The following is a 15,381-nucleotide window of genomic DNA, read 5'->3' on the forward strand; positions in this document are numbered from 1 at the left end:
GCTCCAAAACTGCTCCCCAGATCCAGCTTAAATTTGGTAGAGAGACACATCTCTGGTGGAGAGGCTGGAGCTCCCAGCAGTTCCCTGGGTGAGCTGTGGAGCCCGACTGTAAATGAAAATTCTGGTGTAAAACACAACAGCCACATTCTGCCTGAGCTGCTCCTGGAGCAGAAATTCCCAATAAAACTGGAAAGACAAGAGTGGGAGCGTTCCCTGCTGAGCTCCAGCCTGTCCTGGGGAGTGAGAGGGGCTGGTCAGGGGGGTTAATTAAAACAGGGGTTTTCCCACGGAAGCTTGTGTGATCTGTGGCCCCTGGGCTGCATTCCCTGCAGGATGTCGTGGATCCACGGAACCATCCCTGCAGGATGTCAGGGATTCACAGAGCTGTGTAACCCCCAGGGGCTCGGAGGGGGCCGTAAATTGCAGGTTTCTGGGGGTGTTACAGCGGTGTCAGGAGATGTAACGATGCCATGGATCACCACCGGGATGGGACACAGCCCCCATGGGCTCATCCGTGGAAAAAGGCCATGGGAGGAGGACAGGAGCAGGATGGGGCTCCCGGCTCCTTCCCCCAGGGATGGCTGGTGCTGGATCCCAAGGGATGCTGCAGGGATGGACTCATGTCCCCGGGGTGGGGGTGAGGAGCTGCTGCCCGATCGTGGAGCACGAGCCAAAGTGCCTTTGCTGGAGCAAGAGCCGGAGTAATTTATCGGGAAGCTTTTAGGGAAATGAGGCCCTGCTGGGCCCCGGCCAAGCACAGCCCTGCTGGGCTCTGCCCGTGTCCTCTGGCAGCTCTTCTCAGGAGAGGGACGGGAATGGGAGTGGGAATGGGGATGGGATGGGGACAGGGGTGAGGGCAGGACAGGGGTAGGGATGGAAATGGGGATGGGGACAGAATGGAAATAAGGATGGGAATGGGACTAAGGATGAGAATGGGAACAGGGATAGAGGGGGGGGTCAGGGATGGGGATCAGGGGAGGGGAGAGGGGACAAGGATGGAAATAAGCATGGGAATGGGGATGGAGAGCAATCAGGGATGAGGATGAGACAAGGACAGGGATGAGATGGGTGTGGAGATGGAGATGGTGGCAGGGATGAGGATGGGACAGGGATGGGGGTAGGAATAGTGATGGAGATGGGGACAGGGTGAGGATGGGATGGGTCTCGGGATAGGGAGATGGGAAAGGGACAGAGAAGAGAATGGAAATAAGGATGGGAGTGGGACTGGGGATGGAGGGGGGGACAGGGATGAGGACAGGACAGGAACAGGGATGGGGGGTGGGACCATGACAGGGACAGAGCTGAGCCCTTCACACACTCCTTACAGCACCACTGAGAGAAACAACCACTACCAACTCCTTCCCTTCCTATCCCAAACGCTTCCCAGCGCCATGGAATCGCACCCTGCCACTCCTCCTGGTTTGCTGCCACTTTTGCTCCTTCAATCCCCGTGTCCGGGGACCCTGCACAGGTCCTGCTCCCTCCCACCTCCCCTCGCCCGCGGCAGCTCCACCTCCCGGCACATTCCCTTTTTTTCCCCCCCCTTTCCTGGCGCTCCCTGAATTGAATTATCCCGGAGCAGCCGCATGATCCGTCCCCGCTGCGGCAGAGCGGGAGCGCGGCCGGGACCCTCCTGCATCCCGCCTGCTCCGGAGCCGGATCTGCCATCCCCAAACCTGCCTGAAGAAATCCGTTCTCCCAATTCCCGTTAAAATTAATTGGGCGGCTTTGAAACGCTGAGCTGGAGGGGGGGGGGGAGGGGGAATCGCCTCATTCCTTTTATCTAATTTGTTTCTTTTATGTCATTGTATTTTCTGGCAAATTAAATTGTCCTCGTTTCCTTTTTGCTTCTCTTCTGTTTGTTCACAGTGTCTATAATAGACCTGCTTAAAAAAAAAAAGAAAAAAATATATATACATACACATATGTCTCTGGGGCCACGTGGCTCCTCTGGAAATGCCACTTCATAAAAAAATCCAAACTTTCTGTGGGGAGATGGATGAAATTTCATTACGGACACGGAGCCTCCCGCACTTTGTGAGGCAGCCGGAATGATTTCATTGCCGTGGAGCACTTCCCATTTCCATTCCTCATTTGGACGTTGGCTTCAATTTGTTTGATAAATTATATAAGATAAAAAAAAAAAAAAAAAAAAAACAAACTCCACCCAACCCCCAAATCAATGAAAATGCCACCAATTCCTCCCGGCATCCCAAAAGCGGGGTGTCCTCCTGCAGTGCTGCCAGGGCAAGGAAGTGGGTTTACCCCATGGGATCATCCAGGGTCCCAGGGATGTGAAGGTGGGGATGGCCTGGAATGGGCTCCTCCAGCCCCGTTCCCATGGGAGGAACCCCCTGGCACTGCCCGTGGGGAGGGGCAGCAGCTTTGCCCGATTCTCCCACGGCCCCGAGTGCTTCCCCTGGTTTTATTTATTCCTTTAATCTCTTTGCCATTAAAAATGCAAAGAGGGGGATCCATTAGGTGGGAATGGGCCCCCGAAGCACAGGGAGGTGTGAGGCCGTGGTGGTTCCCGATGTCCCTCAGCGCAGGGGGGTCACACCAGGGCCAGGCCCCTCCGTGGTGGAAAGGAGGGGTAACAGGGTGTTCCCTCCCTGCCAGCCTTGGGGCAGGATCCCCATCCCAGGGATGGTGGCCCCACGGAGCCTCTCTGAGCACCCCAGCCAGCTCCTGGTTCCCCTGGAATCACTTTTTGGGAAGGGGCTTCAGCTTGTCCTCCTTGTCAAGGCAAATGGGCTCGAAACATCCGTCAAACCCAACATGAAATATCAGGATTAAAACCACCCAGATCCACTGGGAAAGGGCAGGACCCCCAGCAGGATCCACAGCTGGAGTGGGATGGGAGACATGGAGCTGTCAAGAAGGAGCCAGGTCGTGGCTGCCCCCAGGTTTGGGGACGCTCCAGCCCCTTTGGGATGCCACAGATCCCCCACTCACCGCCCACTCCCTTCCCAGGAGGACTCATCCCCCCTCAGCAGCACCCCTGGGTGCTCCCACAGCCCTCCACCCCCCCCACACCCCGTGTCTCTAGGAGCCCTCACAGCCCAGAGCGCTTCAGAAATCCCACTTTTATTTCAGATCGGAAACAACCAACCAGGAAGAACGAAAAAAAAACCAACCCACCCCAAAACCCAAACCCCCCCCCAAAGAATGAGAAACGGCCCCAAATCTGAACCAGTCCAGTGCCCAGGTGGGTGCTACATACAGGCTGGGGGGGCTCGGGGGGCTCGGGGCTCCCCGGCCTGGGGTCGCTCCGGCTCTTCCCAAGGGGGGTCGGCTCAAAGTGCATCAAGCAGGAGGTCAGGAATGTCCCCGCGCTGGGCAGGTGGGGAAATCGAGGCACGGCACAGGGAGGGGGGACAGGGGTGGGCTTTGAGGGGGAGGGGGTGAAATCCAGCCCTTGGCAGCCAAGTCCATGCAAACGCTCCCGGCTCTAGGAACCATCTCAGGCGCGTGTATTGCTTAGGGGATGATTTGGTTTATCATAAATACGAGCTATAACGTTGGATCGGAGTATCCGGCGGGATCCGCCGCGGGGGGGGCCGCGGGCCCCGGCGCGGGGAGGGGGCACACGGGGCTCCATGCACGTTCCATGCACTGACGGGTTGGTTTTTGCCCGGCGAGGGGGGCTCGGGGGGCGGCGGTGTCGTTACCGAAGTCTCCATGCGATGGCACCGCCCCGGCACGGCGGGGACACCCCCGGCCCCTCGCCGCCCCCCTCCCGGGGGGGGCACGTCTCTGGGCCACGGATGGATGTACAGATATATATTTATATATATTTATAGCTCTCTCCTGCTCGCCGCGGGGCCGCGGGGTGACCCCACTATTTCATGCCGCTGCGCAGCACCTGGTTGGCGGCGATGAGCATCACGCTGATGATGAAGGCGATGGCGAAGGCGCAGATGAGGCTCTTCCGCACGCAGGTCTGGCGGATCTGCTGGCTGGAGCAGGCTGGGGGGGGAGAGAAAAACAGGGGGTTACCCCAAAAACACCCTCCCCAAACCGCGGCAGTGCCGCCCCGCGCCGTCGGAGCCGGGGGCGTTCGGCGTCCCCGGCCGGGCACTCACTCTCCACGTCCACGGGGCACTCCTCGGCCGTGCCCATGTGACTCTCCTCCTCCGTCATGATGATGTTCTCGATGTCCTTCATGGACAGGTGCTCGCAGAAGGTCTCGTAGAGCAGCCGCTTCAGCTCGTCCACCGTCAGCTTCTGCATGTCACACTGCAGGCACCGGGGTCACCCCGCGGCGGGGGAGGGCTCTGGGGCCTCCCCCACCACCCTGGGGTGTGGCACTTTGGGGCCTCCCCCACCACCCTGGGGTGTGGCACTTTGGGTGGATCCCCCCAGTCTGGTGCCCCCGTGACCCCCCGTGGGTGTTGGCACCAAACACCAGCCCATGGGGGAGAGGGGGCAGGAAAGCTCAGGCTGGTGCACCCTGACCCTGACCCTGATCCTGACCCTGACCCTGACCCTGACCCTGATCCTGACCCTGATCCTAGTGATTACACTAACCCTAAACTGGAGCCTGAGCCTGAGCATGACCCTAACCCTAACCCTAACCCTAACCCTAACCCCAACCTTCAGCCTGACCCTGACCATGATATCCATCTTAAACCTGTCCCTAATCCTGACTCCAACTCTAAACCTGACCTTAACCCTGATCCTAACCCTGGCTCTGACCCTAAACGTGATCCTAACCCTTTCTCCAACCCTAACCCTCATCCTAAACCTGGCCCTGACCCCAAATCTGACCCAACCCTAACCCTGACCCCTTAAACCAGTGCTGACCTTGACACTTAAACCTAAATTGGAGCCTGAGCTTGACCCTAAACCTAACCCTAACCCTAATCCTGACTCTTAAACCAACATTAAACTTGACCCTGACCCAGAGCCTGATCCTGACCTTCATCCTCACCCTAGAGCCTGATCCTGACCTTCATCCTCACCCTAATTCCAACCTTGACCCTCATCCTAACCCCGACCCCAATCCCACCTTGAGCCCGACCCCAGCCCCAGCCCTGCCCCTTTCCCGGAGCCCCCCGGAGCTCTGGGTGGGGGTTCTGGGGCGCTGCCCCCAGGGGTGGGGGGTGTTTGTACCTTCCAGAACACGGTGTCGAAGTCGGTGCCGTGGAACTTCTCCGGGATGCCCGAGGTGGAGAGTTTGGGCCCCAGTAACGTCACAAACTCCTCAAAGTCCACCTGCCCATCACCTGTGGGACACAGGGACATGTGTGACACCCCCCAGAGGGGTTGGGGGGGGGGACACCCTGCCTGGACTCGGGGATGCTCAGATGTCCCCTCCCCACCCCATGGGGGTCCTGCTCCAAGCCATGGTGTTTCTGGGAAGATCCCACACCAGGGCTTGGCACTGCCTGGGGACACCCTCCCTGGGGCAGCCTGGGGGGACCCTGATCCTTGGGGGGCTCAGGTAGAACCCAGATCCCCCCATCCCACCCAGGGGTCACAGATGTCCACCTGGAGCAGCAGTTGGTGTTAAGAAACCTTGGACTTCATCAGCTGGGACCCCCAAACTGGCTGGAGACCCCCAATACCTGCCAGGACCCCATGGCAGGGACTCCCGAAACCAGCTGGGAACCTCCAGTAAAGTTGGTCCCCAACTGAGGACTCCCAGTGTGGCTGGGACTCACACTGGACCCCTCCACTGTGAGCTGGGGACCCCAAATGTTGACTGCCCCCCTCCCAGAGCTGGCTGGGGAAGCCCAACATCATCCCAGACCCAATTCCAGGTGGGACCCCAATGCCATCTGGAGGCCTCCCAGTGCCAGCTGGGGACTGTCACTGCTGTGTGGGGACTCCCAGAACCAACCAGGGACCCCGACACTGGGTGGGGACCTCCAGCAAAGTTTGGGGTCCCCGACACCAGCTGGGACTGCCAACACTGGCTGGAGTCCCCAGTGCTGGACGGGGACCCCCCAAAACCACCTGAGGACCCCCAGTGCCATCTGGGTCCTGTCAAATGTGACCTGGGGGCACCCAACATCAGCTGGAGCCCCCCAGTTCTGGAGGGGGAAAATCAACACGGTCCAGGATGACAAACACCAGCTGGAATTTCAGTTCCAGCTGGGACCCCAATTCCAGCTGTGTCCCCTGTGGTGACCATGTCCTGTGACCGTGGGGACTCTGGTGTGGGGCTGTCAGGGCAGCACTAACGATGAGTAATGAGGGGAAGAGGAGCCTTGGCAGCTCTGCCAGAAAGGCTTTTAAATAGGGGGAAAAGGAAAACCAATAAATTAAGGAGCTCTTTGAGGTCCTGACGGGCTTGGGAGGGACACAGGCAGGGACAGGGTGATGGTGGCAGCGGGTGCTCAAGGGGCACGGCCAGCGCTGAGGACACAGCCCAGGGTGCAGGATCCAGCCCAGGGTGCAGGATCCAGCCTCGGCACCATGATCCCAGCAGGCTCAGTGACCCCACAGGCACCCCGGGATTGCTAAATCCTCCCAGACGAAGCTGCGTGGTGAGGATGGTGATGGATGAGCAGGAAGCTCTGGAATGAGGATCACACCTGGATCAGGTTCGTCTCACATCCCATGTAGAGTCCATCAGCACCCAGTGGGGTGGGAATGGGGAGAACCGAGTGTCCCACTGGAGCGGGGGCCGGGGGTCCCGTCCCTGTGCCCATCCCTGTGCCCACCCTTGTGCCCACCCTGTGCCCACCCAAGTCCTACCATCCATGTCGAGGCGCTGGATGATGACCTCCAGCTCCACCTCGTTGGGCATGTAGCCCAGGGAGCGCATGGCCGTGCCCAGCTCCTGCTTGGAGATGAACCCGTTGCCATCCCGGTCGAACACCTTGAAGGCTTCCCGGATCTCTGCGGGGGGAGCGGGGATGAGTCCAGCTGCACCCCCCCCAGCACCCACAGATCCCCCCGGGCACCCCACCCACCCCTCCAGCCACCCTGGGTGTCCCCACACAGGGGACAGGGCAGCACACGCCCCCACAACCCCCCAGAAGGGCCTGACCCCCACAGGGGGACCCCACAGACCCTGGATCTTTGCTCCAGCTCCAGTCACCCACTCACATCACCCACCCTACCCTTGTCACTGCCAGGCCTTCTGCAGCCAAAAATCCAGCATTCCACCCCCAAAACACATTCCTTGGATGTGCCTGAGCTCGGGGTGCCACCGAGTGGGGGCTGCGGGTGGGGGGACCCCCACAGTGCTGCAGCATCCAGCTGGGAGCATCCCTGAGGATCCTGGGTCGGGGTGTGCCAGCATCTCCTGGGGGGTTCCAGGATCATAGAGTGGGACTGTGACCCCATTTTGGGATTATGGGCTGGAATTGTGCCCCACCCCACAGTCTCAGGGTGGGACTTTGCCCCCTTCCTGGCATCCAGGGCTTGATGCCAGAGCTGTGCTGCACTTCACACCCAAAAAAAATCCCAAATCTTGCCGGAATTGCCGCAGTGTTCAGCCTTTTCTCGTGCAGAGGAGGATGGGATAGAAGTGGGGAGAAATTGAGAGGATTTGGGGGGTTCTGCCTCCAAATGAACCCTCGGGATGTGGAGGAGGATCCCTGCTGTGCCAGGCTCAGAAGGCAGTGGGGACACTGAGGCACAGGGTGTTCCCATGGGCTCCATCCCAGCTCCTGCTGTTCTCTGGGCTTTGCTCTCTTTTGGGGGATATGTGGAGCTGGAACAAAGCTTACGGAAAAGAAGGACCAGGGAATTTGCACTGGGAACAGCTGGAAGCTGGGTTGAGATGTTGGTGCCTGTTCCTTCTCTGTGCCAGCTGCCAGAGGGATTTATGTAGAAGGATCCCGGCAGGAGAAATGGGCTGAGAACTTTGGTTTTGGGAAGAAAACCCCACGTCGTGTCACATTACCAACCCCCAGCACTTGGGGACGTCCCTGCCCGGATGGTGGCACATCAGTAACATCTTCTGAGGGGTTTTGGGGGAGTTTTACGAGTATTTTGGCCTGTCTGTGTTGGCTGATCTCCTCCGTGGTCGGTGTCCCTGCCCAGGCAGGGGATGCTCCTGGGGAGCCCCGCTCTGCTCCAGGCACCTCCCAAATTTATCCTTCCAGGATGCTCATCCCAAAGAGCTCAAAGGAGGTTCCTTGTCAGACTGTTCGGGGTGTTGGGGGACAGGCAAGGACATGTCCCAGCAGTGGCCAAACCGTGGTCCCAGCTGGGGCACCCCAACCCTCCCCGCTGAGCCGGCAGCCCCTCCTGCCCCAGCGGGAAGCCACGAGGGGGGTCTGGGTGTCCCCAACGTCCCCCAGGCTGTGGGGGAGAAGGGCAGGTGGCAGCGGGTGGCAGCACGTCTGGCACCTCGTGGGGTCACCTTGGGGCTCACGTGGTACCACGGGTGGGTGTTGGGGGGACACCCCACGGGGACACTCTGGGGACAGCAGCACCCGAGGGTGTCACGCAGGGCTGGGTGAGGCACCACAGCATCCTGGGGCACATGGGGAGCGTGAACACACAGAGAGCAGAGTGTGAGCACACACACAGAGAGCAGAGTGTGAGCACACACACAGAGAGCAGAGTGTGAGCACACACACACAGAGCAGAGTGTGAGCACACACACAGAGAGCAGAGTGTGAGCACACACACAGAGAGCAGAGTGTGAGCACACACACACAGAGCAGAGTGTGAGCACACACACACAGAGCAGAGTGTGAGCACACACACACAGAGCAGAGTGTGAGCACACACACAGACAGCAATGTGAGCACACACACAGACAGCAATGTGAGCACACACACGAGAGCAGAGTGTGAGCACACACAGAGAGCAGAGTGTGAGCACACACACAGAGTGTGAGCACAGACAGACAGCAGAGTGTGAGCACACACAGACAGCAGTGTGAGCACACACACAGAGTGTGAGCACACACAGACAGCAGAGTTTGAACACACACACAGATTGCAGAGTGTGAGCACACACAGACAGCAGAGTGTGAACACACATACAGACAGCAGAGTGTGAGCACACGCAGTGTGAGCACACACAGACAGCAGTGTGAGTGCACAGAGTGTAACATACACACACAGAGTGTGAACACACACAGCAGAGTGAGCGCACAGACAGTGTGAACACACACACAGTGTGAGCACACAGTGTGAACACATACAGACAGCAGTGTGAACACACAGCAGAGTGTGAACATACACAGACAGCAGAGTGTGAACACACAGCAGTGTGAACACACACACAGACATCAGTGTGAGCACACACACAGACAGCACAGTGTGAACACACACAGACAGCAGTGTGAGCACACAGAGATAGCAGAGTGTGAACACACAGACAGCCCAGCATGCACACACACCGGACCTGTGCGTGCACAGACGGACACACGGACACAGCCCATGTGGTGATGCTGTACCTGTGTGTGTGCACACACCAGCACCTTGCAGGGATGTGCCTGCATGTGCAAACACACACCCCCACCCCTTGCAAGGGTGTACTTGTGCACACCCCCCCCCTTGTAACGATGTCACACTTGTGCACACACCCCCCAACCCCTTGCAAGGGTGTATTTGTGCACACACACACACACCCCCACCTCTTGCAAGGGCATGCTTGTGCACACCCACGCACCCCTTGCACTAACACTGTTCCTGTGCGTGCACACACGCGGGTGCAAAGCAGAACCACCTCACAGTGATGCTGTACCTGTGTGTGTGCACACAAAAACATTGCAGTGGCATGGTTGTGTGTGCAAACACACAGACACCTTACAGGGGTGTGCACACACACACACACACACACACAAACACCTTACAGGGGTGTGCTCGTGCACAGACATGCACCAGACACACCCCCCTTGCAGTGCTGCTGTGCTGGTGTGTGCACAGACACACTCCTGGCAGTGCTGTGCTTGTGCCTGTTCACACACACACACACACACGGGTGCACTCACAACCAGCTCTGTGCTTGTGTGTGTTCACACACACTCACGGGTGCACTCACACCCCCTTCAGTGCTGTGCTTGTGCACGGACGTGCCCCACACCCCCTTGCAGCGCTGCTGTACCTGTATGTGCACAACCCCCCAACACCTTGGACGGGTGTGCTTGTGAACACACACACACACAACACCACGCTGCAGAGGTGCTGTACTAGTGCACAGAAACACACAGACAGACAGACACACAGACACACAGACAGACACACACCCCTCTCTGCAGCAGGGCTGTGCGTACAAACTCATCCTGCCGTGACGCTGTACGTGTGCACACACACACACACACACACTGAGACACACAAACACACACACGGTGATGCACACACACACACTTCTCCTTGCAACAGGGCTGTACATGTGCACACACACTGACACACACACAGTGGCACACACACAGACACAGACACACACACGCACACAGTGACACACACACAGTGGCACACACACACACACACACTGACACACACACACACAGTGAGGTGCACACACACACACCCCCTGCAATGGAGCTGTACATGTGCGCGCACACACACACACACACACACACACTGACACACACACACACACACACTGACACACACACACACACAGACACACACACACTGACACACAGTGACACACACACACAGTGACACACGCAAACACACACACAGTGAGGCGCACACACACACCCCCTGCAATGGAGCTGTACATGTGCACACACACTGACACACACACACACATTCTGACACACACACACCTCTCACACACACACACACACACACACACTCTCTCTCACATCTCACACACACACACACACACACACACACACACACTCTCTCTCTCTCACATCTCACACACACACACACACACACACACACTCTCTCTCTCTCACATCTCACACACACACACATTCCGACACAGTTGCCCTGCAGTGAGGCCGTGCCTGTGCATTCACACACTCACAGATGTGTGAGCACACACACGGCGTGAGGGGGCTGTGTGGAGGGGGGGTGTAGATGCTCACACACAAGGAGCCCCTGCAGTGAGGCTGTAACAGACACGTCAGTACACAACCCCCCTGCAGAGCTACACACACACACACACACACAGTCTCACACACACACACACACAGTCACACACACACACAGAGAGACACACACACACACACACACACACACACACACACACAGTCACACACACACACACACACACACACAGTGACACACACACGGGTGTGCTGGTCCTGGATGGATTTTGGGGCTCCCCTCATCCCCAGTCCCGTGGCTCCTGTCTCAGTTTCCCTGCAGGGATCCCCGGGGGCTCCAGGCCGGGTGCTGGGCCCAGGGGTGCTCTCCCCAGGCGGGCTGGGGACACGTGTGGGGTCACCCCCGTGCCTCAGTTTCCCCCCTGGTCCTGGGTCTGGGAGTAGCGATGGGGCCGGGGGTGCTGCAGCCCCTTCTCCCGCGGGCTCCCCGGGGACACTCCAAAGCCGGGGACCACCAGTGCCCGTCCTGCCACCCCGGCAAACTTTTGGGATGGAAAAAGCCATTCTGGTGGCGGTGAGCTGAGCCCGGCCCCGCTCATGGCACGGGTGGGCAGAGCCCCGCCGGCCGCTCCTCCCGGCCGGAGCCCGCTGACACCGGGGCTGCGTGGGGCTGCCCTGACCCGGGAGGGTGACACGGGTGACAGCCACCTCTCGGGCCCCCCGCGCCACCAGCCACTGTCATATTATGACAGCGGGGAGGGGGGTCACCCCGCCACGCCGGGGAGGGGGGGTCCGGCCCCCCGCCACCACCGCCGGTCCCTGCTGTGTCATATTGGCACAACCGGGGGCCCGGGACCCCCGCACGCCTCCCCTTCCAGTTTTCCTTCCTCCCTTCCTCCTCCTCCTCCTCCTCCTGCTCCTCATCCATCCATCCATCCGCATCCCGCTCGCCCTCAGCCTCCCCACGGCGCCGGGGGACGCGCTCCCCGACTCCTCCGCAGCCGCATCCCGCGGGATGGACTTCCCAGTTCCCCAGTCCCCCTCACCCCACATTCCCATGGGATGGCTCCCTCATCCCCCCCGATCCCCCAGCCCTTGCAGCCCCATCCTCGACACCCCCCCCCCCGCCCTCCCCAGCCCTCCCGCAGCCCCCCAAACCCGCTCACCCTCCAGCTCATCCTCGGGGATCTCCACGGGGCGCTGCTCGGCGAGGATGTTGGGGACGGTGTAGATCCCCCGGTACATCAACGCCGCCGTCACCGGGTGGAAAGGCATCTTCGGGGCTCCCCAAAACCCAAAGTTTAAACCCAAATCTCCTCGGGTAGAGCGGCGGGGGGTCCCCCCGGTCGGTACCGCCGGACGCCGAACACAAGTTGCCGGCACCCGCCGCCCCCCGCCCGGTACCCACCGGCCAGGGGGGGCCGCTCCCCGTCCTCGGGGGCCGGCGGCGGGACGGGGCTGGCGGCGGAGCCCCTCACCGTGCGGTCAGGGCGTGGGGGGGCTCCGCTGGGGGCGGCCCGCTGCCCCCGCGCACATGCCCTCCCGAAGTGGAGACGGGAGGTGAAAGCATCCAAACCCCGGTTAAATCCCGGTGGAAGCGGCGGCGGCGGCGGCGGGGGGGACGGGGCTGGCCATGCCGCTCGGGGCCCCCCCTCCGCCCAGGCCCCCCCCCACCTCCGCCCGCCTGGGGCCCCCCCTCCGCCGGCCCCGGGCCGCTCACAGCCCCCTGGGGGCCGCTGCCACCGGGCCACGTTCCCCGGTGGGGCCCGGCATGGCGGGGCCGAGGATGAAGGCGGCCTCTTCGTCTTCCTCCTCCCTCCTCCTCCTCCTCTCCGTCCTCCCCGCCAAGTGTCCCGGGCAGGCCGGGGTTCGCAGCCGCCGCGGTTCAGCCCCCGCCGCGCCCCCGCCGCCCCCCCCGCGCCGCCGGCAGCCGGAGCATCCTCGGCCCCGGCCCCGGGAAGCGGTGGCGGAATCCGGGGAGCGGCGGCGCCGGGCGGGTTTTGAACGGTCCCGCCCGGGAAATGGGGCTGGGGGCGGGGGGAGGTGGGGCCTCCCCCGGAGGGGGGCGGTGAGGGGGGGGCAGTGCGGCAGTGAGGGGGGCACGGCCACCCGGGAGCGTCCCGGGCCGCAGCCCACCCTGCAACCCTCCCCGGAGGGCGAGTGGGAGATGCTGGTGCCCCGGGTGGAGGCTCGGGGGGTGCTGGGGGTCCCTGTGGCACCCCCTGTCCCCACAGGTGTCACCCTGCGGTCCCCACATGCGGCAGCCCGTGCCCGGGCAGTTGTCACCCTGAGGTCCCTCCACATGGCACCTCATGCCCAGGCAGTCAACCCGCGAGGTCCCCACACGTCACCCCAGGCTGTCACTACCCCCAGGTCCCTGCACATGGCACCCCATACCCCAGGCAGTTGTCATCCCAAGGTCCTCCCATTGTCACCACCCCGAGGTCCCTGCTCCAGGGGCAGTCACCATCCCAGAGTCCCGACAGGTTCCTGGGGTTGTCACCATCCCAAGGTGCCATCACCTGCACATGGCACCCCACACCCAGACAGCTGCCACCCCGAGGTCCCAACACATGGACCCTGTTCCTGGGGAATGTCACCACCCCAGGCTGTCACCACCCTTAGGTCCCTGCACGTGGCACCCCCTGCCTGGACAGTTGTCACCCCAGTGTCCTCACACTTGGCACCCTGGGCTGTCCCACCACAAAGACCCTGCACGTACCACCCTGGGGCACTGTCACCCCGAGGTCCCCGGGGGCTGTGGGGTGACAGGGACCCCACAGCCGGACCTGCTGCTCTCACACCACGGGAAAAATGAGCCATGGAAGGGGCAGGAAGGGGGACCGAGAGTAAAGCCCTCTGTCCTTGTCCCCTTTTCCACTTGCCCCCACTTCCCCCAACCTTGATCCCATTTTCCACCTCATTTCTCACTCTGACAGTGATTAATCCCAGTTGGGCTGATGCACCAGGGCAGGTCCCCACTGGGCCATGTCCCCACGGTGTCTGTGTCCCTGTGACACCCACCTGTGCCCCAGTACATGGGAAGGGATGCTCACAGGGCCTGGCACATCCCCCCTCCCAAATCCTGATGTCCGCCCTTCCCAGGTGGGGGGGTCCCAGCAGACCCCAACCCGCTGGGACATTGGGGGTCACGGTGTCCCCCGTGCCTGGGTGGCACCTCTGGAAGTGGGGACAGTGGCACGGGGAGGCTGCAAAGGTCCCTTCAGAGGTGGGAGGGAAGGCTGGAGGCAGGAAGGACACCATCCCCAGAGCCCTAAGGGAATGAGGGAATGAGAAAAGGGGGACAGTCGGCACCTCCCGGGAGCTCATCGGACTCCAGAGATGCTCCAGGGGGAGACTGAGGCACGGCTGGGCCGGCTCCAGATGTGCCACTCGTGTTGGCACTGCCACAAGAACGCCCGGAATCATGGAATGGGACTCCTGCTGCTCCAACCAAGTCCTTCACTGAACGCCCCCTGCCTCCCGCAGCCGCCCCGGACACGTGCTCAGCCTCATCCCAACCAACGCTGCCGGGAATTTTCGGGCAGCTCCAACCTCCCTGCGCTGCCTCTTCCAGCTCCCGCCGGAGCAGCGGCCGGGACCCCGCTCCGGGGCTCCCCAGATCCCACCTCTGCTTCCCGGCAGCGCTGCCACTGCGGCCGCCGCTGGATTTAACCAGTTGGGGTCCCCTTTAAGCTATTTTTTGATTGGGAGAAATTTCCTTCTCCGGCCGCGCTCCGGAGAGGGGGATTTCAGGGATCAGCAATTCCCGGTGCTGCGGGGTCTCAGCTCCCAGGGCAGGGTCCTTCCTCCCGCGGGGTCGTGGCTTGGGGGTGGATTTTTCCGACTTTGCTAAAATTCCATCCTCCCCCGGAGCTCGGGATGGTGTCGGGGTACATGGATCTGTGTCCCACGGGGAATCTCCGGTGTCTAATATCGGAGCTCCCAGCACTTGAGGGGGGAATGCTGAGAATAACAAGTGGCTTTTGGGGAGAAACAAACCCAAAAAGGCAAAGCCTGATTAAAAATCTCCTCCTTTTTTTTTTTTTTTAATTTGCTCCTCGATGTTAACGAAGTTCCCTCCCAATTAATTCTCTGGAGGCCCCGGGGCGGAAACTCATTAATTTCTCACCGCCCAAATCCCAGCAGGAATAACACGGCCAATTTCTGGGCTTTTCCCCTCAAATCCCCGCCGGAGCTCTCTGTGCAGCGACAGGGACCTGTGGGAGAATCATTCCCTAAGGATGGGGGGCAGCCGGTCATCCCGATTCCTGCTCCCTGGGGATGGAGCGGGAGCAGGCGGCACGGGGAGGGGGGAGTGAGAATTAAATGGCTTAATTGCATCTGAATGCTTGATGAGGTTTTTGTCATTAGGGATCACCGTCGGAGCGCTCCCCGCGCTTCCCCGGAGCCCAGCTCGGCCACAGCACTCTCTTCCTCGTGGGATGAAGGCTGGGACAACC

General features: G+C 60.9%; 1 protein-coding gene across 1 annotated transcript; it reads right to left on the reverse strand.

The window, feature by feature from the left end:
- Positions 1–3,476: 3,476 nt before the first annotated feature.
- CABP7 (calcium binding protein 7) lies at positions 3,477–12,603 on the reverse strand. The gene is made up of 5 exons (XM_032705707.1): positions 12,085–12,603; positions 6,706–6,849; positions 5,116–5,228; positions 4,086–4,239; positions 3,477–3,969 (listed from the first exon to the last, which is right to left on the reverse strand). Exons 1-5 carry the CDS (start codon positions 12,191–12,193, stop codon positions 3,842–3,844), a joined length of 648 nt encoding a protein of 215 aa, XP_032561598.1. The 5' UTR covers positions 12,194–12,603; the 3' UTR covers positions 3,477–3,841.
- Between the last annotated feature and the right edge of the window lie 2,778 nt (positions 12,604–15,381).

This window comes from Chiroxiphia lanceolata, chromosome 18 (genome assembly GCF_009829145.1).
Source record: "Chiroxiphia lanceolata isolate bChiLan1 chromosome 18, bChiLan1.pri, whole genome shotgun sequence".
Taxonomy (NCBI): Eukaryota; Metazoa; Chordata; class Aves; order Passeriformes; family Pipridae; genus Chiroxiphia; species Chiroxiphia lanceolata.